The 25,283-nt window shown below is 46.2% G+C and overlaps 2 protein-coding genes across 4 annotated transcripts; one reads left to right on the plus strand and one right to left on the minus strand.

Moving 5' to 3' along the window:
- Window positions 1-392: 392 nt before the first annotated feature.
- On the minus strand, window positions 393-15,266 carry CDCA8 (cell division cycle associated 8). 3 transcript variants are annotated; one of them, XM_075121282.1, is made up of 11 exons: window positions 15,190-15,266; window positions 12,882-12,994; window positions 10,181-10,309; window positions 9,531-9,571; window positions 8,187-8,262; window positions 7,646-7,782; window positions 6,574-6,653; window positions 6,011-6,109; window positions 2,953-3,079; window positions 2,465-2,551; window positions 393-1,433 (listed from the first exon to the last, which is right to left on the minus strand). In XM_075121282.1, exons 1-11 carry the CDS (start codon window positions 15,225-15,227, stop codon window positions 1,389-1,391), a joined length of 972 nt encoding a protein of 323 aa, XP_074977383.1. In that variant the 5' UTR covers window positions 15,228-15,266; the 3' UTR covers window positions 393-1,388. The 3 variants fall into 3 exon arrangements, with proteins under 3 accessions (XP_074977383.1, XP_048681910.1, XP_048681911.1); XM_048825953.2 differs by lacking the exon at window positions 15,190-15,266 and adding an exon at window positions 14,117-14,223; XM_048825954.2 differs by lacking the exon at window positions 15,190-15,266 and adding an exon at window positions 13,379-13,608.
- An 8-nt stretch (window positions 15,267-15,274) lies between these two features.
- On the plus strand, window positions 15,275-18,873 carry AIRIM (AFG2 interacting ribosome maturation factor). The gene is made up of 4 exons (XM_048825955.2): window positions 15,275-15,546; window positions 16,549-16,728; window positions 17,262-17,380; window positions 18,345-18,873. Exons 1-4 carry the CDS (start codon window positions 15,275-15,277, stop codon window positions 18,380-18,382), a joined length of 609 nt encoding a protein of 202 aa, XP_048681912.1. The 3' UTR covers window positions 18,383-18,873.
- Window positions 18,874-25,283: the final 6,410 nt, after the last annotated feature.

A 25,283-nucleotide genomic window follows, 5' to 3' on the forward strand; every position in this document is an offset into this window, starting at 1 on the left:
ATTATTCCTAAAGTTCTGGAATGAAGCACAGAACAGAAGCCCAGACAACTTGGGGCTCATGTTCCACTTTGGAAAGATACAGGGTGTTAACTCTTGTTGCAAAGTTCAGCTTTCTGAACTTTTATTCTGGCTTCTTAAAGCTCTCTTCAGAACTCTGAAAACTATGTGTAAAGACACAGAACAGATGTTGTTGTTGTTGTTCCAGGCCAGGTTTCAGTCACATGATTCCTACACAGGGGTTATGAAGTGCTTCAGGCTTTTTCCATCACAGAAATGCTGGAGAAGAGTAAGGTGCTGGACACTGACCATTCTAATGCATCAGTGCTGTCCATGCGCTATTAAGCGAAGCAGGAATTTTCTAAAACAGTAAAAGTCAATGAATATGTAACTAATTTTATTCCATCTATAAACAGTATTTATTGTGTAAAACCTTTTTAGTTCATGAAAAGAATGCAGGGAACACCGCAGTGGAGACCTAGACATAGTGGAACCTGGCCCTGCCACATCCCCATCTCCTCCCTAGGAGCTAGTGCAGGAAACAGCAGTTTCCCTGTGCAGAGGGAACTCTCCACTGGCTGTCTCCAACCACTCTAAAGGGACTTGCCCAGTAAGTGTATGTGCCTTAGGCTTAGAGGATCGGAGGTCTAGATGATTGGTTTTGTAGATAGAAGCTTTAAAACTCAGTAAAATTATGGGTTTAAGAACACACCAGTGTATTCATTTCTTTAAAAACAACGGTAGGATGTACAATAAAAGACTTCAAGTACATTGTTCACTGTAAACTGGAGAGCAGGATTGAAAGTTCAGTGGCTGCTGTGAGAAAAACAAAACAAAGGATTCGTTGTACCCCTAGCACCCCTGGCAGCTTCATTAGCTGGTCTGCAATAAAATGTTCTTTTAGCACCCCCTATTAATTATTTGTAATTGAGGTTCATATTCCAGCTGTTAGAATACAACTAATTAGCACCTTGCAATGATGACATCAATAAACAGAAAACTTGCCTGGTAATAAGTGCAATGAGCAGCTCCACCGCTTTTGCTCCCAAACCAGATAAAACTTTTGTCAATCACACCTGTAATCCAATAGATCCCACTGCTTCGATCTTCTGCAGATTGCAGGGCAGCTGTATCCACCTGACTTGTCTCTCATACACTCTGGAGGATCCAAGGCCAAGGTATAGCTAGCTATCTTGAAACAGGAAACTAAGTACTTCTTTCTGTACAAAAAGAAGTCAACCTATTCTAATCACATTATATATTACAGGCTGAAAATCTGTTCCTAACTTCCACCGTGTAACAGAAAGGTAAAAGAATAGAGTAAGAATTCAGGTTGTAGTCCTAAAATTGATGTTCCAGATTTACAAAAAAAGTCAATTATCCCTGAAGTTTCATCTTTGGGTGTTCGTGCTGCTGCATACTTGTGCAAGACGAACCTAAAAAGGAGAAAGATTAACAAATAGCACTTGTAAAGAACACATGCTGCCATATCCTAAAGTAGGGGTGGGCAAACTACAGCCCAGGGGCAGCATCCGGCCCTCCAGACATTTTAATCTGGTCCTTGAGCTCCCTCTGGGGAGCGGGGTCCAGGGCTTGCCCAGCTCCGCGTGGCTCCTGGAAACAGCAGCATGTCCCTTCTCCAACTCCTACACATAGGGTAGCCAGGGGGCTCCGCATACTGCCTCCGCCCCAAGCGCTGCCCCCGCAGCTCCCACTGACTGGGAACCACGGCCAATGGGAGCTGCAGGGGCAGCGCCTGTGGACGGGGCAGAACTGCCTGGCCGCGCCTCCTCATAGGAGCTGGATGGGGGACATGCTGCTGCTTCTGGGATCTGCTTGTGGTAAGTGCCCAGCAGAGCCTGCCCCCCTGCCATGCCCCAACCCCCTGCCCCAGCCCTGATATCCCTCCTGCCCTCTAACCCCTCGGTGCCAGCCCAGAACACCCTCCTACACCCTCATCGCCAGCCCCACTCCATAGCCTGCACTGCCAGCTGGAGCCCTCACCCCCTCTTGCACCCCAACCCATAATTTCGTGAGCATTCATGGCCCACCATACAATTTCCATACCCAGAGGTGGCCCTCAGGCCAAAAAGTTTGCCCACCCCCATCCTAAAACCACCTACACTGGAAAAAAAGGAGGACATATTCACCCTTGAATTAAATCCTAAGCACTACCGGTAGCTCTCTCCCACTAATGAAAGCACTGTTTGTATACAGACCAGTTGAGTGTAAGACCCACCTCTGTGTATTTTGCTGACTAGGTGAACAGACCCACATTGTATAAAACCATATTTTCTGGGCGCGCCAAGATCCAGGCAAACACAAGAGGAAAAGAATTTAACAAGAAAGATGACTGGCAGAGTCTAATGGAAACTGATGGCCCATTAACTTGACTACAGGGATGATGACAATGCTAGGCACCACAACAGACCAGTTTCAATTCATAGCCAAGTAAATATTGACTTACTGATAACTTCTTCATAATTCCCAGGGTCTCTGGATTGAGATGACTCAAATTCCTTTTGGTCAGGTCACTGGCTGCTAAACGAATGTTCTGTACGAAAAAGACCACAAGTCTCAGTTACTGTTCAGCTGTGTCATACTGGTACATGTTAGCTTGTAAGTGAAACCAGTGAAAGAACCAAACAAGATTGAAGTATCTGGATTATATATTAGAAAGATTGATAGACCACTATATTTAAGAGCAGGGAATCATGTACTGCTTTTATAGCAAGTGATGGACCCACTGTCCTGGGAACAGGATAAGGTTACTGATAAACAGGACTAGTTACAAATAGAGGACCAGATGCAGCATGAGACCACAGACTTATCTCACACCTTTTCTGTATTGCACCATGTCACATACTGCTATCAGCCATTATTTTAAATTGCATTTGGTGCACTTCAAGACCCACTAAAATATTTCCCTACATTTTTAATAAGTTTCTGCTTTACCTCCCCTCCTCCGACAGGGACCGTAATGATGACATCGTTGCTGTTAGCAAGAGGGCTGCCGTTTGCAGAGACGATGTAAACATGCTCATGTGCGGCAGGCGTGCGTAGACCTGGTGTCTTGAAAAGCCTGAAAGACGTTCCGAAGTTATTGCTGAATAACTTTATTCTAGCCAATTAAAATGATCAGCAGTACGTTTCATGAGATTCTAGCCAATTAAAATGATCAGCAGTATGTTTCATGAGATTCTCCCCAACTAGAGATTTCAAACATCTCATTTTCAAGGGAAACAGGTTGGAGAAAAATGTGTATCTTGAAGTGCGAAACCAACAGAGCTTGTCAGAACCCAACTGTACTAACAAAAAACTCTGATTAAACTAGGACATGATTTATCTTATCTTCTTTTTTCTATTTATGACCTCCATCTACCCTCTTCTGTGGGACTTCAGGCTCTAAATCAATCAAAACTCCGAGGCCAAAACCTAAGGCTATTAAGTGATGTATTGTAGTCGTCTCAATATTCCATATTTTACACTGAAAGAGCTAATTCTGAGAAGACATTTGACATATTTAGGCCAACATTTCAAAAGCAGACTCTGGTTTTAGGTGCACAGCTCCAGACATCCTGAGCCCAATCTTCAGAAATGATGAGCACCCACAGCTCCCACTGACTACAGCTTTACTTGAGAACGATAAGATAAGCACTTCTAAAAATCAAGCCCAAGCGGTTTAAAAAACCAAAAGCACCCAACCTAAAAACTAAAGCACCTGCTTTTGAAATTTTAGATCCCTATCATATCCCTCCCTTAGTCATCTCTGTTCTAATCTGAACTGCCCCAGGTTTTTTCATCTGTCCTCATATGGAAGCTGTTCCTTAGCCCTAACCATTTTTGTTGCCCTTCTCTGTATCTTTTCCAATTCTAATGTATCTTTTTTGAGATGGGGTGACCAGTACTGCAAGCAGTATTCAAGGTGTGGATGTACCATGGATTTGTATAGCAGCACTATATTTTCTGTCTCTCTCTTTTCTAATGGTTCTTAACATCGATAGCTTTTTTGACTGCCACTGCACATTGAGCAGATGTTTTCAGAGAACTATCCATGATGACTCCAAGATCTTTCATGAGTGGAACAGCTAATTAGACCCCACCATTTTGTATATAAAGTTGGTGTCACGGGTCCACTTACCATTGGGGTACTTTCTTGTGGCCACATCTGGGTATTAGCTCCACTAAGGTCTGATGTCCCCCCTCCCACTGGTGGCTCACATTGCATCCTCTCTCACTCTACAGGACATGTAGTGCTCCCTCCTCATGATTCAGCCCTCTGGCCAGGTCATTATGTAGTCCTCCCCTTCCAGGGTATTAAAGTCCCACTGGATCAGCTGTCCTCATCTTTTCCAGACAGTCTTCCCATCCAAGGCCAGGCCCTGTACCATTTTCCCAGTGGCTGGAAGGGGAACCCCAGCCCACACACTACTTTGGGTTCCAGTCCAGGGACCCTATGTCCAGCAATTATGGTCTGCTTGCTCCCTGTTGCTCTTTCCCTGGACTTCTTTCTACTTCTTTGCTCTATCTTCTGGCTCCCCCGGGCCCGAGTTTACCAATCCAAACTTCCTCCACCCAGGGAGGGACTGCAGACTACTTCTGCAGCTCATGTTCTCAGCTTGCTGGCTTTATATGAACTCAGCCTGCCTCTGCTCAGCTGGACTCCACTTAGTGCTTGTCCATCAAGCCCAAGTCTCCACGCAGGTGCAGCCTACCAGGTTAATTGACCTAATTTAACCTGCTCTGCCTTGTGTGGCGTGGACACCCCATCACGGCTGAGACTGTTTTCCATTGTACATTACTTTGCACTTATCAACTCTAAAATTTCATCTACAATTTTGGCGCCTGATCACCCAGTTTTGTGAGATCCCTTTGCAATTGTTTGTAGTCTTCTTTGGACTTAACTATTAAGTAATTCTGTATCATCTGCAAATTTTGCCACCTCATTGTTCACCCCCTTTTGCAGATCATTTATGAATATGTTGAACAGCACTGGTCCCAGTACACATCATTGAAGGATCCTGCTATTTTACCTCTCTCCACTGTGAAAACTGACCATTTATTCCTGCCCTTGGTGAAAAGATAGGAAACAAGTTACTGACTCATGAGAGGATCTTCCTTCTTATCCCATGACTGCTTACTAGTCTTTGGTATGGGACCTTGTCAAAGTCCAAGTACACTAAATCCACTGGATCACCCTTGTCCACATGCTTGTGACCACCCCCTCAAAGAATACTAATAGATTGGTGAGGCATGATTTCCCTTTACGAAGGCTATGTTGACGCTTTCCCAGCATATCTGCTAATTGTTCTTTACTATAGTTTCAACCAATCTGCCTGTTCCTGAAGTTAAGCTTACTAGCCTGTAATTGCCAGGATTGCCTCAGGGCCTTTTTAAAAACTCGGTGTTCTATTAGCTATCCTCCTCTCATCAGGCACAGAGGCTGATTTAAGCAATAGGTTACATACCACAGTTGTTAGTTTTGCACGCATCAGATGCACATATTTGAACAATGGAAAAAGAAGAGGGAGAAGGGACAGTGTGGAGATGGTTCAAACAAGTAGACTACAATTTTGCTGATTGCACAGTACAAGACTGAGCACAGTAAGCCATGCACAAATGAATACAGAATCATGAAGTCTCAAATTCCAATCCTGGCTCTGCTGGTGACACTCTAATAGTAGTCAAATAATCTCACTTCTCTACCTCAGTTATCTCATCCTTAATATTTCAGGGTTGTGACGGTTAGTCAATATTTCTACAGCACTTTGAATATGTGAAGTGTTATATTATGGCTCTTATAACACACATCAGATAGGAACAGCCACTGCCATGGGGCAGAATGGTAACAAGCTGATCTACATTGCAACTGTTCTGTCCCAGCTCATGGAAAACTAATGGCAAGACACACTAGATGCCTTGACACCTAGCAAATTCTGATACTTAATAGAGACATTTTGCAGAATACTATAAATATACAGCAACGTGGCTTTGCTAATTAATGCACACTCACCTGGAATCAAATTTAGGGGTGACAGTGGAGGTCCTTCCCCATGTGCGGGCACCAGCGACTTGGCCAAGGGCTGGAGTGACAAAATTATTTTTGCTTGACCTGCTCAAAGAGAGTGGCAGTGATAAGATGATGCCCTTTTAAAAGACCAGTTTAGCAGTTGCTTCTCAGTTCTGAACATCTGTTTTATTAGTTAGAAAAGCTGAGAACAATGTGAGGGTATTTGGAAACTAGAGGTTTCTCCTGATTTCAGATAATGCCTCTTGACATGGCAGCAAAGACTGCAGTTTTATGACAGCTTGATTCAGTGTAAAACCCCACACACCCTCAAAGAGAATAGCTGATCAGTCACCTTACCATACTATGAGACTGCCCTCTGTAGAGCTCCTCCATTTACCCCTACCATACCTTTGTTAGCTCCTCCAGCACAGTACGCTTTGTCAGCCAGATCACTCTCTCCTCCATCCATCCACCCCAACCATGGCTACTTTGGCAGTATCATTTCTGGTCTCCCCTTTCCATCCCCACATTGAAAGAGAGGGATTCACACCACTCCAGACTCTTACCTTTTACTAATGCGTTTCACTCTCGCTGATGGAGCTCTTCTGCTCTTCGAAACTGGCACTTTTTTGGTTGATGTCTTCACCTGGAACACACAGAACTAACTGAATTATTTACTGTTTCTTGATCAAACCACAGCTGAACTCCAGTTCTGAAGAAGTGCTCCCATAACTGAACTAACACTGGTAATAGGAACTGAAGAACAAGACTCACTGTTCCCCTTCTCAGATGATCAAAACTATGGAAAACCTGTCCCTTTTGAGTCTTGGCTTTATCATAGCCTAGAGCTGAGCTGGGGAAGACACAGGGATTTGTGCAGAATTCTTTTCCATAGATATCAAAATTCTAATAGTTAGTTAGAGCAGTCTTGGGTAAAGAGACTCCTGCTCCCAGAACATGATGGAAGTTGAACATACAATTTAAGAGAAAAGGGATATAAAATGTTTCTTTACACTTTCAGAAGTGGTTGGGTTCTACCTCATAACAGAATCTATCTAAGGCACTCAGATACCATGTGGACTCTGATCTCATGACAAACAGAATTCAGGCTATGAAGCAAAGGGAGAAACTAATTTCTCGTTGAAGGTTTGGAGACACACAAAATATATGAAAATACCCTGAAGTCCCCTGACAATTTGTGGTTTTACACATTTTAAAAGAAATTCTCTCCCCAACGGGTCTTTCACACAGAAACAAACTAGGGAAATTGACTGTACAGTACAGAGGGGAAACAGTGAAAGAGACTACCCAGAGAGCTTTTACAAATGTACAAGAAAACAAAATGAGAAATCTCTCTCTTCCCATTATAGTCATCTTGGATATTACAAATAGAATAGATAACATTTTCAGATGGTCATGTGATTTAAGCTGCATCTGAAAAATACATATATTCTTCTGCAAAATAAAACTAGTTGTAAAGTTATATTTTACAAATTTTAAATAAAAAGATTATATAAACCTATACTGCTGATTAAAACAGGTAGCTAGCCTACGGCAAGCAAGCTATAAGCATCACCTCCATCAAAAGTCAACTCACTTCCTGCCTGGGCCATAACCACAACAAGATCAGTTATTTACCTTCCCTGTTTTGGGATTAACATTTTCATGTTCTGGTTCTGGTTCTTTGCTATCCTGTTTCCTCTTCTTTGCTACAGGGAGCAAACTAAGTTCTGTTTCTTCTTCAATAGCATCAATATCCTGTTTGGATTTTTTAGCTAGAAGGAGAAAAAAGTGTCCAAACTGAAAAAATTTGAAGCATATTAAAATATCCACGAACAGATAAGGTGAAAAGAAAACAGTCGTGAAGTTTGTTTGGCAAACAAATTATTGAACTAGTAGTTACATACTTATATAGAAATAAAGTAGGATTTTATAAGGGAAGGGGTTTTATGGATGGCATAAACAAATGTGAACAACACTTCTATAAGATTTAGCAAATCTAAGTTAACACGCTCCACATGTAACATCACAAAAACTGAAGCAACAATTGTTTCTTTGAAACCTATTTAGGCCAGTTAATGAGAGTTGGAAGATAGCTGACAAGATCCATAAGGAACAAAAAAACATTCCACTATTGATTGCACCCAGAACATTCAGCAATGCTTGTAAACAAACTGACCTTTCTTGACAATTCTGAAAGGCGTCTGGATAACTTCTGCTGTAAGTTTGTTTATTTCTGATAGCTCCAAATCTGCCTAAAACCAAAAGCAATCACAATACCATGTGTATTATTAGTAAAGAACTCATTCCTAACTGCCTGCAAACAGCAGTGTAAACCCATAATTATTTTACAATAAAAATGCTTCTATGCTGCTTTGCACTTTGCTATGTAAACACTTCTCTGGTATTTTAGAAATGGTAACAGCTTGCAGGACCTGCACAGCACTTAGTACTGAAAGACTTTATTCACCTGCTACAGCTATTCCCAACCCCCAAACATTTCAGTCCAATCCCAACATAGAAGTTTTCTGGTTTACAAAGAAATGCATATTCCCTGGTGAATGAGGCAGGGCAAGATAACAGTAAGGAAACATTGTTTAACTGATAGTCTGTTTAGTCAATTAGTATCACTGGTAGGCAAGCCAAGATTTCATTGCAGAAAAATGGCTTCCTATAAAAAGACTGTTAAAATTGAAAACTTTCAGCTATCTGGGCCATGAGAGAAAGTAGGTCAGGACACTTGCTATTTTCCACTTCTTTAAAAATCAAAGGCAGACACCCACTATCAACTGCAGAGACCCAGCTTGAATTACAAGGTCAGTTTTGTGAAACTTGAGAATCCTCTGAGTAAGACAAGCAAAGAGGTAGTTACAGAATTCAGGAACAAGTCTTCCAGCTACCAAATGCTTCAGACTCAGGGCTTCTCTACACTTGAAACGCAAGGAGCTTCGGTATAGACACTCACTACAGCAAAGGAAGGGTTTTTTCAATCAGCATAGTTAATCCATGTCTCCAAGGCAGTAGCTAGGTGGTGGAAGAATTCTTCCATCAACCAAGGGCTGTTTATACTGGGGCTTAGATCAGCTTAACTATGTGGCTCAGGGGTGTGCATTTTTCACATTCCTGAGTGATGTAGCTGAGTTGACTTAACTTTTGAGTGTAGACCTGGCCTCAGTAAAGATTTCGGAGAAGTCTGTATTAGGTGGCAGCCATAACAATGAAGTGAGTTTCAATAGTCATTAAAGTGCACGGCATGGGAGACTGGATATGTATCTTGGAAAAAGGAGTGTCAAAGATTTACCATAAACCAAGTAATTGAAGGAGAAGGCTAGCACTTTGGCCAGACAGGAGAGACTACAAACGTTTCATGTCTTATTTAATCCTTTCACCAAGTGCTGTGCTAAGACTCTTAAAATGATGCAATGGTTTAAATAAAGATTGGGTTCCTAAAAACATTATCCAGTTGTACCAGAAAAGAAGTTTTTATTTGGCTTAGGAGCTACACTAGATGTATGTTACCTACCGTTGCTGCTTCTTCTAGGGCCTTTTTACTTCCTCCTTTAGCTGGAGACAGAACATTTTTTTATCAATGTATAACCAGAGTAATTTATGCAATATTAAAGTTTTAATACTTGGGTAGAATTAAACAAACAGGCAAACAATGAGCATTTCTTGACAGTTAATGACCATCTTAAGATAAAGGAACTAGTGGGAAAGCAGGATTTATCGTAAACAGAAAATCTGTGGTTGTCTACGAATCCATGTGGATAGGATATTCAATTTGCCTCTTCTTGTTCCCAAAGGTTTTTTTTTTAAACACATGATTTTGTACCCAGTTAACCCAGTGCCACACCTCTTATCTCATGTGCCAATGAGTTTAAGACATCCAAAGGAAAAACATTTGAAGCCTTATTTTGAATTAGCACTTTCATACAAATAAACTTATCCAATATACTGACTTTAAATGTGATGTGTTACAAAAGAAATAATTTACTGTAATTATAGATAACAACGTAAATAATAATTACGTTTCTGAAAATCATGCAACTAGGATATGTCATTAAACAGAGTCCACTAACTGGATGAATATGACTTATTAATTCACTTTTAGCTCTAAATTTAGTACATTTTTGAACTATTTTGTCAATACATATTGGAGTGGATGGACCATACCAAAGTAGTCAAGCCAGTTCATCTCTCTCAGTGCTAGAGGAAGTCGGAGGTTTTCTATGTTATAAAGATTATCCAATTCCTTGAGAAGATTTTGCCCATTTGTTTGTAGCTGATCAATTCTAGTTTGGACTAAAACAAAAAAAAGAAAAGAATTTTGATTGATTACTACATAGAACACAAATGTTATTCAGGGATTTACATATCAGGGCTTGAATTTATATTTCTCTGAATATCAGCAAAAATCTACTCCCTTGTGAATGCGCTTTTCTGATCAAATCTATTTCATTCTTGCCAAATAAGCCTTTTTGAGCACTTATATTTTCATTTGCTGTGAGCCAATGGTAGAAAATTAACTGGATTGTATAAAGGTATGTCTGCAGTGCTTCTGTGTAGACACTCCCTAAACCAACAGGAGGGTTTCGCCCATTGGTGTAGGCAATCCACCTCCCCAAGAGGCAGTCACTAGGTTGATGGAAGAATTCCACAAGGTGGAACAGATTGTCACCTACCACCCATATTGGAACCCATATCATTAAACAATTACAACCCACACTTGATGGGGACCACATCCTGAAAGAAATCTTTCCTGAACCCCCTTTCCTGCCCTTCAAACAACCCCCCAATCCCACCATCAGAAAAAAGTTCTGCACAGACCAAGACACATTAACTCAAAGCAGCACCAGACACTGCCAGAACAACAGATGCAAAACCTGTGGACCTCTCCACTGCTGCGATGATGAACACCCCTTACAAGACACCTCTCAAAATCCCTGGCTTCTAAACAATTCTATCACAACATGTGGTGTATCTCAGCCAGTGCACTAAGTGTACCTCGATAACAACAACTATGTGGGTGAAATCAGGTAATCACTAAGCTCTTGAATGAACTCACACAGAAAAATGATAAAAGACAAAAATACCATATCACCTGTGTGGTACACACTTTCCAAAGTGATCATTCTATGTCTGACCTCTCAGTCCTCATCCTCAAAGGAAACCCATGCAACACCTTCAAAAATCGAACTTGGGAACTTAAATTCATAACTTTGCTAGATACTAAAAATCATGAACTGAATATACACACACTGGATTTATGGTTTATTACAAAAATCTATAAAACACTAAACCTCCCCCCTATAACTGGAAAGGTATTAACAGGCCACTTCACATTGAATGGTCCCTTGAAATATGTATTAACTATTTATGCTGGACAATCTGTTCTACCTTGCATTTAGCTGTGACACAGAGTACATTTCCCAGATCTGAAGAAGAGCTCTATGTAAGCATGCAAGCTTGTTTCTCACCAACAGAAGTTGGTTCAATAAGAGATATCACTGCATGGACCTTGCCTCTCTAAATAGCCTATTGACAAGCACCCAATATTAATATTTAACAGCTAACAGTTGTTAGGATATAGATAATTCAGGCCTGTCTGTAAAGGCCTATACTCTAAGAATTTAGGTGTATTCTTATCACTTGGCTAGTTATAGAGGTATAAAAGAAAGAATCAAAATCACTGTCTGCAGTGTAAGGTCCTTCTCTTACTGTGACAGTCTGAGGCCCTGTTCTTAGGCTAAGGCCTTTGGCTAAGCAACAGAGGCAGCAGTAAACTGGGAAGCAATTGGTCACATCCTCACATTCCAACCTAGTCACATTGAAATAAGGTGCTATTGGGCCGTTAGGAATACAATCCTGTCCTGATAATGCCTATCACCTCCAGAGAAAGGAAAGTGCCTAGAAGATGTAAAAGGAAACTTAGTTTGATAGCATCCTGTCTGGCAAGAACTCACTTATCAATAGCTGGGATGTGAAATCCTCACTTCTGTATTGTTTTGTCATTATAGTTCCCACTTTGCTATTGTTCGTCTGGTTCTGTGATTGTTCCTGTCCGCTGTATAATTAATTTTGCTGGGTGTAAACTAATTAAGGTGGTGAGATATAATTGGTTAAATAATCATGTTACAATATGTTAGGATTGGTTAGTTAAATTTCAGGAAAATGATTGGTTAAGGTATAGCTAAGCAGAACTCAAGTTTTACTATATAGTCTGCAGTCAATCAGGAAGTTAGGGGGTGGGGGGAAATGGGAACAGGGAATGGGGGTGGGGAAATTAGAATCATGTTTGGCTAAAGGGCATGAATGGGAACAGGGACCCAGGTGTAAGGCTCTGTGGTGTCAGAGCTGGGAAGGGGGACACTAAGGAAGGAAACTGGAATCATGCTTGCTGGAAGATCACCCCAATAAACATTGAATTGTTTGCACCTTTGGACTTCGGTTATTGTTGCTCTCTGTTCATGCGAGAAGGACCAGGGAAGTAAGTGGGTGAAGGAATAAGCCCCCATAACAACCATGACCTCTAAAAAGAGTTCCTATTTTAGTTTAATTCCTAGAAGACCTGCATCAACATTGCAGCATACTCATCACAACTAGCCCCCTGGATAGAAGCCTCAGGAAAGGTCAAGGATTGCATAAGCATCGAGAATTAAACCACCTTCTCCAATCCCTCAAAGTCATCCTTCTGGATCAAAGCTACAGTTTGTGCTGTATCTGTCCTGCCTGTACAGGACTTCAGAGTCCTGAGGTGTCAGTTTCCAGGGTTGTTAAGACAATAACTTTAACCAGCATTAAATTAACCTGGAAAACAACTCAGGACCCTGAACCCTTTGTAGAAAGCAAGTTTATGAATGAGTGCAAAGGTTACCTTCACGATCAAAGTCCTTTAAAAACGCAGCAAGCTTTTTCTTTTTCACATTGTTTTTGCTGGTTCCATTGGCTGTTTTCTTCCTGGATGGTGCCATGGTGTCGGATGGAGCTCTGCAGCAGAACAGAAACAGCCAGCTGGGTTCATACAAGGGAACACTTGGCCAGTCAGAGACAAGAGGCCCTAGTCTTCTGGGAGGCTGGGAGCTACTGCTGCTCTATCCCTATTGAAAACCAGGGCTCCTGGGACTACTGCAAGCCACAGCAGAGAGTCGGCATTGGTGCCCCACACAGGGGAGTGGTTCCCCAGCACCAGGACCAGGCAGCAGACGCACCACTGGTGGCCTGGGGCTGAAAGCCTGGCAGGGGCTTGTCTGAACATAGGGCTGCTCCTGATCAGCTCCAGTGGTGGGGGCTCTGGGCCGGTGAAGCTAAACAGGCCCACAGCGAAGTGAGGACGGGTCAGAACCAGCCCGGGCCTGTCCCAATCCGCATCACCTCTCTCTGGAGTAGACAATGCCATCTGGGAACCACCTGCCCGGCACCCGGCACCCGGCCAGGGCAGTGGTTTTCAACCCTGTGGTCCTGGTGACCCCCCGCTTTTCACATAGTCGCCTCGGAGTGTGACTCCTTCTGAATTAAAATGGAGGGATCGTTTCACTGGGGCATGGAGCTGGCAGCTCGCCACCCCTGTGCGGGGCAAGGCTGGGGCGGAGGGACAAGGACCGGGGAGCGAAAACGTGACAGAAGGGAGGTTCTGCATGTCCCCCCCGAGCGGGCCCCTCTGCCCCCCCCGCCGCCCCGAGCGGCCCCCCCGCCCCAACAGCCCCCCGAGCGGGCCCCCCCGCCTCCCCGAGCGGGCCCCTCTGCCCCCCCCGCCTCCCCGAGCGGGCCCCCGCCCCAACAGCCCCCCGAGCGGCCCCCCCTACGGGCCCCTCCACCCCAACAACCCCCCGAGCGGCCCCCCGCCCCAACAACGCCCCCCGAGCGGCCCCCCGCCCCAACAACGCCCCCCCGAGCGGGCCCCTTTGCCCCCCCGCCCCCCCGAGCGGGCCCCCCGCCCCAACAGCCCCCCCTGCCCCCCGAGCGGGCCCCCCCGCCCCAACAGCGCCCCCGCCCCCCCGAGCGGCCGCCCCCGCCCCCCCGAGCGGCCCCCTCCACCCCAACAGCCCCCCTAGCGGCCCCCCCGCCCCAACAGCCCCCCCTGCCCTCCGAGCGGCCCCCCCCGCCGCTCACCGGCTCGCTCCCGGCGTCCCCAACGCGCGCGCGAGCCCCAACAACTACTTTCAAACCCGACCGCCCAATCAGCGAAGCGGCGGGACGGCGCCCAAACGCGCACGCGCTCCCGCCGCCAATGGAAAACGGAGCACGAGAGAGAACTACAATTCCCAGCATGCCTCGGGGGCAGGCAGGTAGGTGACTTCCGCTTCGCGCGAGCGCCCGTCGCTGGGGCAGCCGGTTTCACTTCCGGTCTGAGGGGAGCTGGCAACTACACTTCCCAGGGCTCAGGTAAGGGAGGGCCCTGGGCTTCGCCTGCCCCCCCCGGGGCCCTGCTCCCCTCCCCCACAGGCCCCGCATCGAGACCCCCCCCGGGGCTCCCCTCCTCCGCCGGCCCCGCATGGAGACCCGCCCCCCCCGTCCTGCTCCCCCCCCCCATTGGCCCCCCGTGGAGACACCCTCCCCCCCGGGGCCCTGCTCCCCTCCCCCACTGGCCTCGGATGGAGACCCGACCGCCCCGGTCCTGCTCCCCTCCCCCATTGGCCCCCCGTGGAGACACCCCCCTCCCCCCCCCCGTGGCCCTGCTCCCCTCCTCCGCCGGCCCCGCATGGAGACCCGCCCCCCCCGTCCTGCTCCCCCCCATTGGCCCCCCGTGGAGACACCCTCCCCCCCGGGTCCCTGCTCCCCCCCCATTGGCCCCCCGTGGAGACACCCCCCCCCGGGGCCCTGCTCCCCTCCACCACTGGCCTCGCATGGAGACACCCCCCTCCCCCCCTCCGTGGCCCTGCTCCCCTCCCCCGGGTCCTGCTCCCCGTCCCCATTGGCCCCTGCATAAAGACCCTTCTTCTCTTTCCTCCAGCTCTGTCAGGGCTCTCACCTCAAATATGTTCACCCCCATAAGCAGCAGTCCACCCCGAATTCCCCCCCACCTTTCCCATTTCTAAAGCAAACTCTTGTCTAGGAGCTGCCTGAGCTCCTGGAGGCCTGCGCTCCTAAGCCAGTGGCGCTGGTCTGTGGAGGGGGATGGTGAGTGTGGACAGTGGCTGCTTACTGGAAGGCGGTGGGGACCCTCAGCCCTAGGATTTCTGTACCTGTGTGTGCATATTGCAGGTTTCTGTGTGGTGCCCATCACCAGAGCCTCTCTCTTCCTGCAGCTCTGGGTCTGCCTATAAGAAGATGTCAGAGAGCCCAGCCATCCTAGTCCTTCATCGGTCCCTGCAAAAGTGCTTCCAGGCCATACAGCAGCAGCAAGAGGCTTGGCAGACGGCGCTGACGGACTGTAAGCCTCTCCTGAGCTCCCTCAGCAATCTGGCGGAGCAGATGCAGGCCTGCCAGAAGGTCACATTTGCACATACACCACTGCGAGGCTTCCCGGATCTGGAAGAGCAGTTAAAATATAAGCAACGCTGTGCAGCAGAGACTCTGCTGGAAGAGCTGGTGGGCAAAGTGTAAGAGGCTGTTGTGTCAGGTTGTGAGCACTATGAAAGCCTGGGCAAACATGCTGAGAGAGGTGGGATTCCCCTTCTGGCCTGTTTGCAGGATTCACATCTGAAGGAGAGGAGATAATGTCAACCTAAGCATCACGTTTCTGTCTGGAAATGTTGTACCTATTGTTCTAACAATATGTAAAATCATAACAACTGAAAGTGAGCAAAAAATTGTCCCCTGCCTTTCAATTTGTTTACTTTGACTTTACATGGTGGGCCAGATTCTCAACTGGTGTCAATCAGTGTAGCCTCATTGAGTTCTGTTGGACCTTTGTTCATAGAATCATAGAATATCAGGGTTGGAAGGGACCTCAGGAGGTCATCTAGTCCAACCCCCTGCTCAAAGCAGGGCCAATCCCCAATTTTTGCCCCAGATCCCTAAATGGCCCCCTCAAGGATTGAACTCACAACCCTGGGTTTAGCAGGCCAATGCTCAAACTACTGAGCTATCCCTCCCCCCAAATTGTTGATTTACAATAGCAAAGAATCTGGCCGAGTGTTGTCAAATATTCATTTTCACCCTTTGTCCTCATTTTGTGTCAGTGTGTTTGTGTGGGATGAGCATTTTAAAAAAGGAGAAATATATAATTGTAAAACCACAAGAATTATTAGGGGTCTCAGCCATGTGTAATACTTAATAGTTTAGAGGAGTTAATAGTACTCATTAGATTTCAAGTTACAGTGTCTCTTTAAATTATGTGATTTGTTCAGCCTCTCAGCAGCATGTTCTATACGATCAGTTATACAGTCACATAGGCTTGCCTTTTCCTTGCATGAGTTCCCTAGTTCCAGTTCAGGTTACTGCATATTGTTGAACTCACCAAACTGTCAGTGCAAGGGGAAGCACTTTTTTTGTTTAAAGCAAGTACTGAGACTTGTCCATGTAATTCATTTTGGGGTACAAAGTGAGTGAGGCCACCCTTTGGAAAACACAGCCGTGAGTATGACTCTCTGTTTTCACAGAGCTGACTTGCAGAAAGTGCGGGATGTAGTTAGTGGCTACGTGGGCACTGTTTTCCAACTCTATGAGCAGCATGCGGATGTGCTAGGTTTTGAAGCTTCTGTGCAGCGTACTGCTCTTATCCCCTCGCTGGCAGACATGTTGGAATGGCTGCACAATATTGAGAGATATTACCGACATGTGTATCCTTTGCTAGAAAAGCTAAAAGTTTGTAGCTCAAACAGGTCAAGGAGGTTGTTGTCTTGATTCATGTCAACAGAACTGGATTTGGCTTTCTTTATTTGTGAGTTGTCATCAGCTGGTGACCAGTAAGGTCACAATAAAACCTCACCAAGCATCTTGATGGACAGCTCTGGCAAATTGCTCCTGCCTCCACCTTCAGGAGTCAGTCTCCTGGCCCTGCTGTTTGGCCAAGGGAAATGAGATGAATAGGGAACATTTTTAGTAAGTGAATTTCTCAAAGAATCTAGAAAATACAGTCCATAGAGGGGGAAGAAGCTTAGATACTTGGGGTGACTATCGTTAGTATGTTTTGACAAGGAACAACAAATAGAGCTCTTTCAGCATGTTCTGGTGGGAGGGGGAGTTGGACTGCAGGACTACAATGGGTCCCTACTCTCTCTTTTGAGCTCATAACTTCCTAAGAAGTCAGCTTGCTTGTGTTTCCTTCTCACCTCCCACCGGCCCCATATTTCAATCCTTACCTTCCAGAAAGATACCTGGAGAGTAAATTCCTTCTTCTCCAAGTCAGATATGAGAACTTGCCAGACATGCAAACCCTGCCGCAGTCCTGGGAGAGGATTTTGGAGAACAATAGCCGAAACATGGTTCAAGGTATTTTCATAAAACTCTTAAACATCTTAATGTGAGCTTAGTGCTATTGAAAGGGGCTGGTGTGGTGGCCCTGGAGACTGAAAGCCACTGTTTATCACCTGAACCTGTACTGTATTGGGTTTGTTTAGTCTGGAAAAGGGAAGACTGAGGGGGGGACATAACAGTTTTCAAGAACGTAAAAGGTTGTTATAAAGAGGAGGGAGACATTTTTTTTTCTTAACCTCTTAAGGACAGGACAAGAAGCAATGGGCTTAAATTGCAGCAAGGGAGGTTTAGGTTGGACATTAGGAGAAACTTCCTAACCGTCAGGGTGGTTAAGCACTGGAATAAATTGCCTAGGGAGGTTGTGGAGTCTCCATCATTGGAGACTTTTAAGAGCAGGTGAGACAAACACCTGTTAGGGGTGGTCTAGAGCAGTGTTTCTCAAGCTATCTGATGTGGGGGACTGGCAATTTTTTTTCCAATGTGTGCGCAGACCTGCAGCCGATGGCTCGTGGACTAGCACCGGTCCATGGACCAGCACTTTGAATAGCACTGGTCTAGATAATACTTAGTCCTGCCTTGTGTGCAGGGGACTGGACGAGATGCCCTCTCAAAGTCCCTTCCAGTCCTATGATTCCATGCAGCCACAACAATGTCTATCAATTAGTGCTACCATTGCAGTATTGGTTATATGGACGCTTGTCCTATGAGAACTGGACTGAGACCCACTGAATGATCACTATCTGGTAACAACTTGAAGTCACTGCACACCTGGACTTGACTGGAAATGGGACCTTTGAATAGAGGCAAAAGGTTCAGTATCCCATTTACCAGTCCTAAGATATTGAATTGTTGGTGGGTTATTCCCCGTTGGTCCTTGGTAATAAGTGGGGAAGTTCTCTGTTTGTGTGTGTGTGTGTATTATGACAAAAATAACACTTAGTGCAACATTAATGGCTTCTGTTTTTTCCTCCCAACTTAGACACTCTTCTGAAGGTCTCCTTTCTGGAGACTCTGTGAGGAGCTCTATTACTAACCAGCTTGCAGAGAGAAAACACCAGAGGATTTGTGTGAAATGATTAGTTTTGGGTGCCTGGGATAATACCTTGTTCAGGATACCCATGAAGAAGCTGGATTTGCTGAATGAGCTAGCCCAGTGCAGGGGTTTCCCTTGCTCTCTGCTATGAGCTAAGTGGTGTGTTAAAAGTCAAACAAGCCTGGCACCCAATGCGAGTGTCTCTGCTGCTTCCTTGGCTTATGAAAGTGGACTTGATGTAGCAGCTGAAACAGTGGCTTGGCTCATAAACTGAAGACAAGGGGAAAATGACAGATGTGGAATTTCTTCTTTAGCTCAGGGAGAGCTGCCAGCAGCAGCGCTCGTGGACTTTTTGTCTGCCAATGGAAATATACTTTTTTAATAAAATATGTGTCTGTCTGTGGTTAATGGCACACTGCAGTTCTACCCCAGGTAGCTAAATAAATGTTAGAGCAAAAACTTCCACTTAAAAATATTCCTTGTGTGATACCTACTGTCATTACATGTAACACTAAAGATTGCTACAGCATGAAGTCTAAAGAGAAACTTCTGATTGCTGACAAATACACAAAAGAAGCCATCTGTCTGTTCAGTTTCCTTGTTTCCTTTTTTTACTTGTGTGGGGCCTTCACCCAGAAAGGCCAAAGAAAAACCTGTTTTCAAAAAGTGATTATGAAGCTGAAATAGTGGCAGGTGCCGCTGTAGTTGTGGAAACTACATTTAGTATTTTCTGAATTTACTAGATTTCAAATTGCTGGCTCCAAGTAGAACAGATAATAGATACAAGTCCTTAAGTAAAGAATTCTAGCTCACTTCTCTAGCAAGGGCTGGCATTTTACTGCTGCTGTCTGTCCCATGAGGTAAAGTGATTAATATTTAAAAGTAAGATACTTCTCCATTACAGGGCAGATAGTGATAAGCAATTCAAATTGGCTTTATATCCCAGCCAGGCAGCTGTAAGACAAGCTTCCTGTCAGTGCTGTTCTGAGCGAGCTTCCCCTGATTTTAGCACTTGCCTTTGGTGGGGTACAGGCTCCTTACGTGTAGAACCTTGGGCTTCTGCAGGGTAGAGACTATCCAGTATGCTGTGCTGAATTGTGCTTCTGGGCCTCCCACCAATGTTACCGGGAGCTGTGGGCAGTGTGAATCCATTTAGCTGTAGCCTGATGGTTTTGGAATGTAGTCTTTACTGAGAACACCAAAGTCATTTCACTTAAGACCTAAAGATGGACTTGACCTCCGTCCTAGAGGTGAAAGGTGAGGGCTTGTCCATGCTATGCACACCAGTGGTGAAAATAAAATGGCCAAGCATCCTATTATGAAACGTTTAACATAGTTTCATCTTCCTCCACAAGGGGGAGGTATTGCAGTTCTGCTAATCAAGTAGTTTTGCCAGGAATGATGCTAGGAACAGGAAGGGCTTTGCACTATGTAAAAGGGAGAAAGTTGACTATCGTGGCATTGCTTACAACCCCACCAGGAAGGTGCTGGTAAGAAAGTGCTGCCCTTTGCTATACAGCTCTCCCTTTTCCTTCTGGGTGGGTTGATGTGATGGAGATTTTGAAAGCAGTATGTAGACCAATGTCCTCCATGCTAAAAGTATCACACCCTTTTGCTTGTGGCAGGTGCTGTCCCCTGAGGCTGAGGCAGCATGTGCTGAATAGGGAACAGAAGATTTAATTCTACACCTTTCTAAAAGCACATGGCACAGGCTACTGAGAGACTTGTTCCCTGTGTTTCTCTGTGCAGCCTAGAGAATAAGGGTGGGTACCTTAAGCACCACTGAAAGCATTGCCAAGAGATGTACGAAGGAGGGGGCATTCTCCCCAAAATGTGCATGCTTGGTCGTCACCACTTACTGGTGACAAGACACTCAGATGGCAGAATAGACTCCAAACTATTAAGACTTAATCTATAGCTTGTCCCAACCCACCTCCAATTGCAGCCTGACAGCCTGAGCGAAGAGATGAGCCTTGTCGTGTGCTGGGGGAGTGAATTCCAAACCCAAGAGCCCTCGGCTCTGCAGCAAACCACCTCCCCTACCATGAGCCTGTAAGTCATTAACCAAACATCACGCTCAATGGTATCGAAGGCTGCAGACCGCGGTAAACATACCACGTAGGACAGGTACCTGTCCTCTGGCCATATTGCCTGGGGAGATCAGCAATGACCCAAACTAGGGCCTAGGCTGACACCAGATGGATTTCGCTTTAAAGACCCATTCAGTGAGAGATGTAGCTCTTTGTTTCCTGGCTCCAGACACTGTGCAGTTAATAGGAATTATACCTGCTAAAGGGAAACAGAGAAACACCTCTTTGTGCTTTGCTTTTAGAATGAAATGACTCAAGCCCAAGGAGCCATTTGGCCACATGAAGGCACTGCTAGACCTGCCTAGGGAGGGGAGCATATTATCAGCTGTGTGCTTCTGGGAGCACGAATGCCTCCTGTCTGCTGACAGCGTTGGCCTTATGGATTTTTTTTTTTATCTGCACTTTTAATTGGAATGGAAGATAAAAAGAACTGCCTCCCTGCCTTTGCTGTGTCTCAAGTCTGCCCAGCTTAGTCCCTCCTCTGCTAATACAGAGCCCACATTAGATGCCAGGGAACCCTTTGGGTACACCTGCAGTGTACATGTTCTCTCAGCAGTCAGAGGTACACTCGCAGGGGTGTCTAGCCAGGGGGCAGTGCTCCCATACAGGCTTCATCTGACTGGTCCCCATCCCTGCCGTGTGTGTGATTAAGAGTTAAGGCAAAGGTGCTCAATGCATCTCTCACATAACAAAGCTTTTGTGCCCAGCAACAGCAGGGGTGTTGATTGGCCACGCAGCACCCTGTATCCCTCTGAGCTGGACTGCGGGAGGTCACATGGCAACTTCTGCACTGGCACAGGAGAGGCCAGCAGTCCTGCTTGGGCAGTAGCAGCCTTGTGAGTTACAACACTTCTTGTTTTTGGCCTATTGCAATTGGTGAGAGATGCCTGGCTGGTTTCCTGGTGAAGACCATGCCGCTTTCCTCCTCTGTACCAGGGGAAGCAGCTTGGAGGGAGATAAGACTCTTGACTCTGCCTTGTCACATGCTTGGTTTAGAGATTTCACCCCAGAGGCTCTGTCCTCCTTCAAGAGATGGACTTCAACTTCCAGGGTTGGTGGCCTCTATCCCTGTCAAGGGGCATTTATTACAGTAATGCTCCCTTCTGTGCGCATTAATGGTAGATTGGCTAAAGGGTGGGCTCAAACCAGCTTGAATTCCATGTGCATGTGAATTCATAGAATCATAGACTTTAGGTCAGAAGGGACCATTATGATCATCTAGTCTGACCTCCTGCACAATGCAGGCCACAGAATCTCACCCACCCACTCCTGTAACACACCACTACCCTATGTCTGAGCTACTGAAGTCCTCAAATTGTGGTTTAAAGAATTCGAGGTGCAGAGAATCCTCCAGGAAGCGACCCGTGCCCCATGCGGCAGAGGAAGGTGAAAAACCCCCAGGGCCCCTGAATTCTGTGGATTCCCTGCAAAAACTTAACACAGGAATGTGACTGTGCAATGAGTCAAGGTGCAAATATCCCAGAGCCTTGCACTGAGTCATCTCCCTCTAAAGGAAGTGCGATAAGACCTCTTCCTCCTCCGGCAGGGTTTTAAGCTAAAGCAGATGATGTTGTGAAGATGTTAGTTTGGGAGATCAGTCTTGAAGAGCATGGCTTCCTGAGGGTCACAGGTGCCACAGAACTCTGTCGGAGGAATGCTCCACCCTGCAGGTGGAGCACTCTTTCCCCTAGAGAGAGGCTCTTTTCTAACAGCCTGCCCACCACTAACCAAAACCCACCACTCGCTCACTTCTGTGGCCTGTATCAATGGCTTCTCGCTATTTAGTGCTTCTCTACAACTGGCACAGACAGGGCTGCAGCACAGTGGCAGCCCATTAATGAGGCTGGTGAACGTTTCCCTGTGTACCTCGCTGGGTGGCAGCTTCTTGTGTTTCTATTCATCTCACCTTCCCCGCCCCTCCCAAGAGTTTATCTCCCACCCCACACCCAGCCTCTGAAATTCAGCACCGGGCTTTATCTCTGGTTGATTTGCGACCACTTGTGTCCCATCCAATGACGGAGTGACTGGTGAAGGATTACAAGCCATTGGCTGCTACCTGGGATTCACCTCATCCAGGTTCCACTGAAATGCTGCCTGCTTCTCCTGGGCTTAAGGGGCATGCTGTGGCAGGTGAAAGGGGAGGACTGAGGCTGGTCTGTGGGCTTGTGGGGTTCTGGTGTCCGAGTGTTACAGCTGCACCTGGTGGCCCTCTCTAGTGTTAGAGCTTCAGCGGAGTTCCCTGTGATGGGTCGATGCATCCTCCAAAGTACTGGCCTTTGGAGGGGATCTCAAACTGAAGTCCCCTCGCCCACACAGAAATTAAAGATCCCAAGAGATAATCCAGGTGTCCATGGTCACATCACCGCCTCCTCCCCCCAATAGCTGGGGGTTTGAAGCAGTGAACAAGCTACTGCAGACCTGTAGGTCCGTACACTTGCACAGGGCTTGTGCTGCCAGGACGTAGCTCGTTACTCTACAAAATGCTTTGGGAACAAGTAGCATTTGGGAGGTGGTGGGGAAACCCAAGACAGTTCTCAGGTGTGTCAGGGTGATCACACCTTGCTTCAGAGTATATGCTGCAACTTAGGCCCTCGTCCCTCCCTGTTGTACACCTGCCTGAACCAGCCAGGAGAAGAGACTGCTTCTAAGCTCCCGCTTCATACACCGTTGGAGTGTATGCAGAAGGAAGCGGAAGTCTGGTAATACAAGCAACTGATGCTGACACATCCCATCAGCATACTGGCATCAAGCTTACATGTTTTATGGGCTTTCTTCGGCCTGCTGTGTGATGGCTTTCACATCCCATGACTGTCACCCATAAACACCTTCTTAGTTTTAATAACATGCACCCAGTCAGCTTTAATAACACTTTCTTGGCCAAGGAGTTGCTATATGCAGATAATGTGCGGAGTGATTTCTACAGCCTGGGAGCCTCATGTCACCCCCCTCCCCGGCCCCCCGCCCCACACCAGTCAGACCGCAACACCGGAGCAAAACAAACGCCAGCCAGGGGTGGGGTACTGGAGTTTGTCAGTGGTTTTTCTAGGGGGAAGAACTGCAATTTGATTGCTAAAGCAAAGGCTGTGGGCCAAACGCTGCTGCCCTTACATGGAGCAGTGGGTCAGCCCCAGATCAATGGGAGTATTTGCAGAGTAGCATGCTATCCCACCTGAGTAAGGATAGCAGCTAGGAAGTCAGGCTATTCTGGGTAACTGTCCACAAATAAAGACCAGGGTTTCTAAGGTTTAGAAGCCACTCTCCTCTGAGCTGCTTGTCCATGAAATGCACCCCCCTCTCTTTTGTGTCATATGTGGGTAGGATGGGCTCATCCAGACCCATTCCATCAGGGCTGTATCACTCAGTGACCTTCATTCCCCATTTCTGAAGCAGCATCAGTGAAGACAAAGCAAAACATGAAACCTGCCCCAAATCCAGGGAGTTTAGGAGCCAGCTCTTGCAGGAAGAGGGACGAGGCTAATGGAAAACATGCCAGGTCCCACTGCAAATGCTGATGATCAGTTCTTGAAATATCATTTAGCAACATGGGCTGACCCCCTCCTGGTTTTTGAGGGATGGAATCTGAGAGGGCTGGCAGCCCCAACTGACGAAGAACATCTTTGTGAGCTCATTCTCAGTACGCAGGGCAGGATGCTGGCAAAGACAATGATCAGACATTGACTTCCGTTGAGATGGAGGTTGGGGTATCTGCCTTGGCCCCAGAAATCTCAGGTGACAATAGATCATGATGTTCCCAGAGCCAGGCAGCCTGTGTACTGCATGGATCACTACCTGTAGATCTGAGTCCGGAAACCTCCGCTCTGACCACGAGTTTCTGAAGCACAGCTTCATAAAGGAGGAATGGAGCTGGAGACCTGGCACAGGCCAGTATGAACTTGCCTTATGTTCTCAGCCAGTCAAGAGCCAGGGGTTTGTGCCATTCAGATGAATGGGAATGGGTGTCCACTTCCTGTAAGACGTTTTGTGAATCATCTCCCCCTGACAGTACATAGGGACACTGGAATGGGACTCTGCTATTGGTGACATTTGCCTCTGTCCAATGTGGTGTCATACTTTGAGATCCGAGAGACTGCCTAGAGCCCGACTATACCTGCGTATCGTGGGGATTAGCTGAATCTGCACGGACATATTAAAACAATATGGGGTGGGATCTTCAGAAGTGCTTGGCCTTTGCCTTACCCTTCTCCCACTGCAGCCCATGGGAGTTTCACCAAACACCCAGTGGGAGCAGAATTAGGCCAATGCAAACTTTGAAAATTCTACTCAGATTAAATTAATTGAGCTTCACAAGAGCTCTGGGAGACCATTAAGGGCTAGAGAGAGTTTACTTCTCCCACCCCTGGGATATAACCTACACATCGTAGTTTAGGACAGGAAGTGAAGGCTGTCTTGTCGAACTGAAACTGTAGGAAGGCAGAATATAATGGAGTTGGAATTTGACTAGGACTGTTGAGGGCTCATTAATCAGGGAGCCGTTTTCAATGCATAACAACAGCAACTTTATTGAAGCTCTAAAGTTCTGGACAATGTTCCATAGTCATCAGAAAGCATTCTGAACTATCCACACCCAGAGATATGTCTGTCTGTTATGCAGAACTTTATACAGAAAGCCTTAATTTAAAACACTTATTTCTAGCTCTCATGGTTACGGAGAAATGCTTGAAAACATGACCCAAATGTAACCTGGTGGCTCAGAAGCCAGAAGGCAAACAAATCAAAAATAACCAATTTTATTTTTAGTCGAATGATTTTTTAGTTATCGTCATGATGTTTGCGG

This window comes from Caretta caretta, chromosome 19 (genome assembly GCF_965140235.1).
Source record: "Caretta caretta isolate rCarCar2 chromosome 19, rCarCar1.hap1, whole genome shotgun sequence".
Classification (NCBI taxonomy): Eukaryota; Metazoa; Chordata; order Testudines; family Cheloniidae; genus Caretta; species Caretta caretta.

Bases quoted from the DNA above. Each gene is read 5' to 3' on its own strand.
- AIRIM (XM_048825955.2), top strand. From the start codon at position 15,275: ATGTCAGAGAGCCCAGCCATCCTAGTCCTTCATCGGTCCCTGCAAAAG. The intron at 16,729-17,261 runs GTATCCTTTGCT...CCTTCCAGAAAG, and splicing joins GAGAGATATTACCGACATGT to ATACCTGGAGAGTAAATTCC. The intron at 17,381-18,344 runs GTATTTTCATAA...CTCCCAACTTAG, and splicing joins TAGCCGAAACATGGTTCAAG to ACACTCTTCTGAAGGTCTCC.
- CDCA8 (XM_075121282.1), bottom strand. From the start codon at position 15,227: ATGGGCACCACACAGAAACCTGCAATATGCACACACAG. The intron at 6,110-6,573 runs GTAAGAGTCTGG...CTCTTTGAGCAG, and splicing joins GTGAAACGCATTAGTAAAAG to GTCAAGCAAAAATAATTTTG. The intron at 3,080-6,010 runs GTGAGTGTGCAT...AACGTCTTTCAG, and splicing joins ACCCCTAAATTTGATTCCAG to GCTTTTCAAGACACCAGGTC.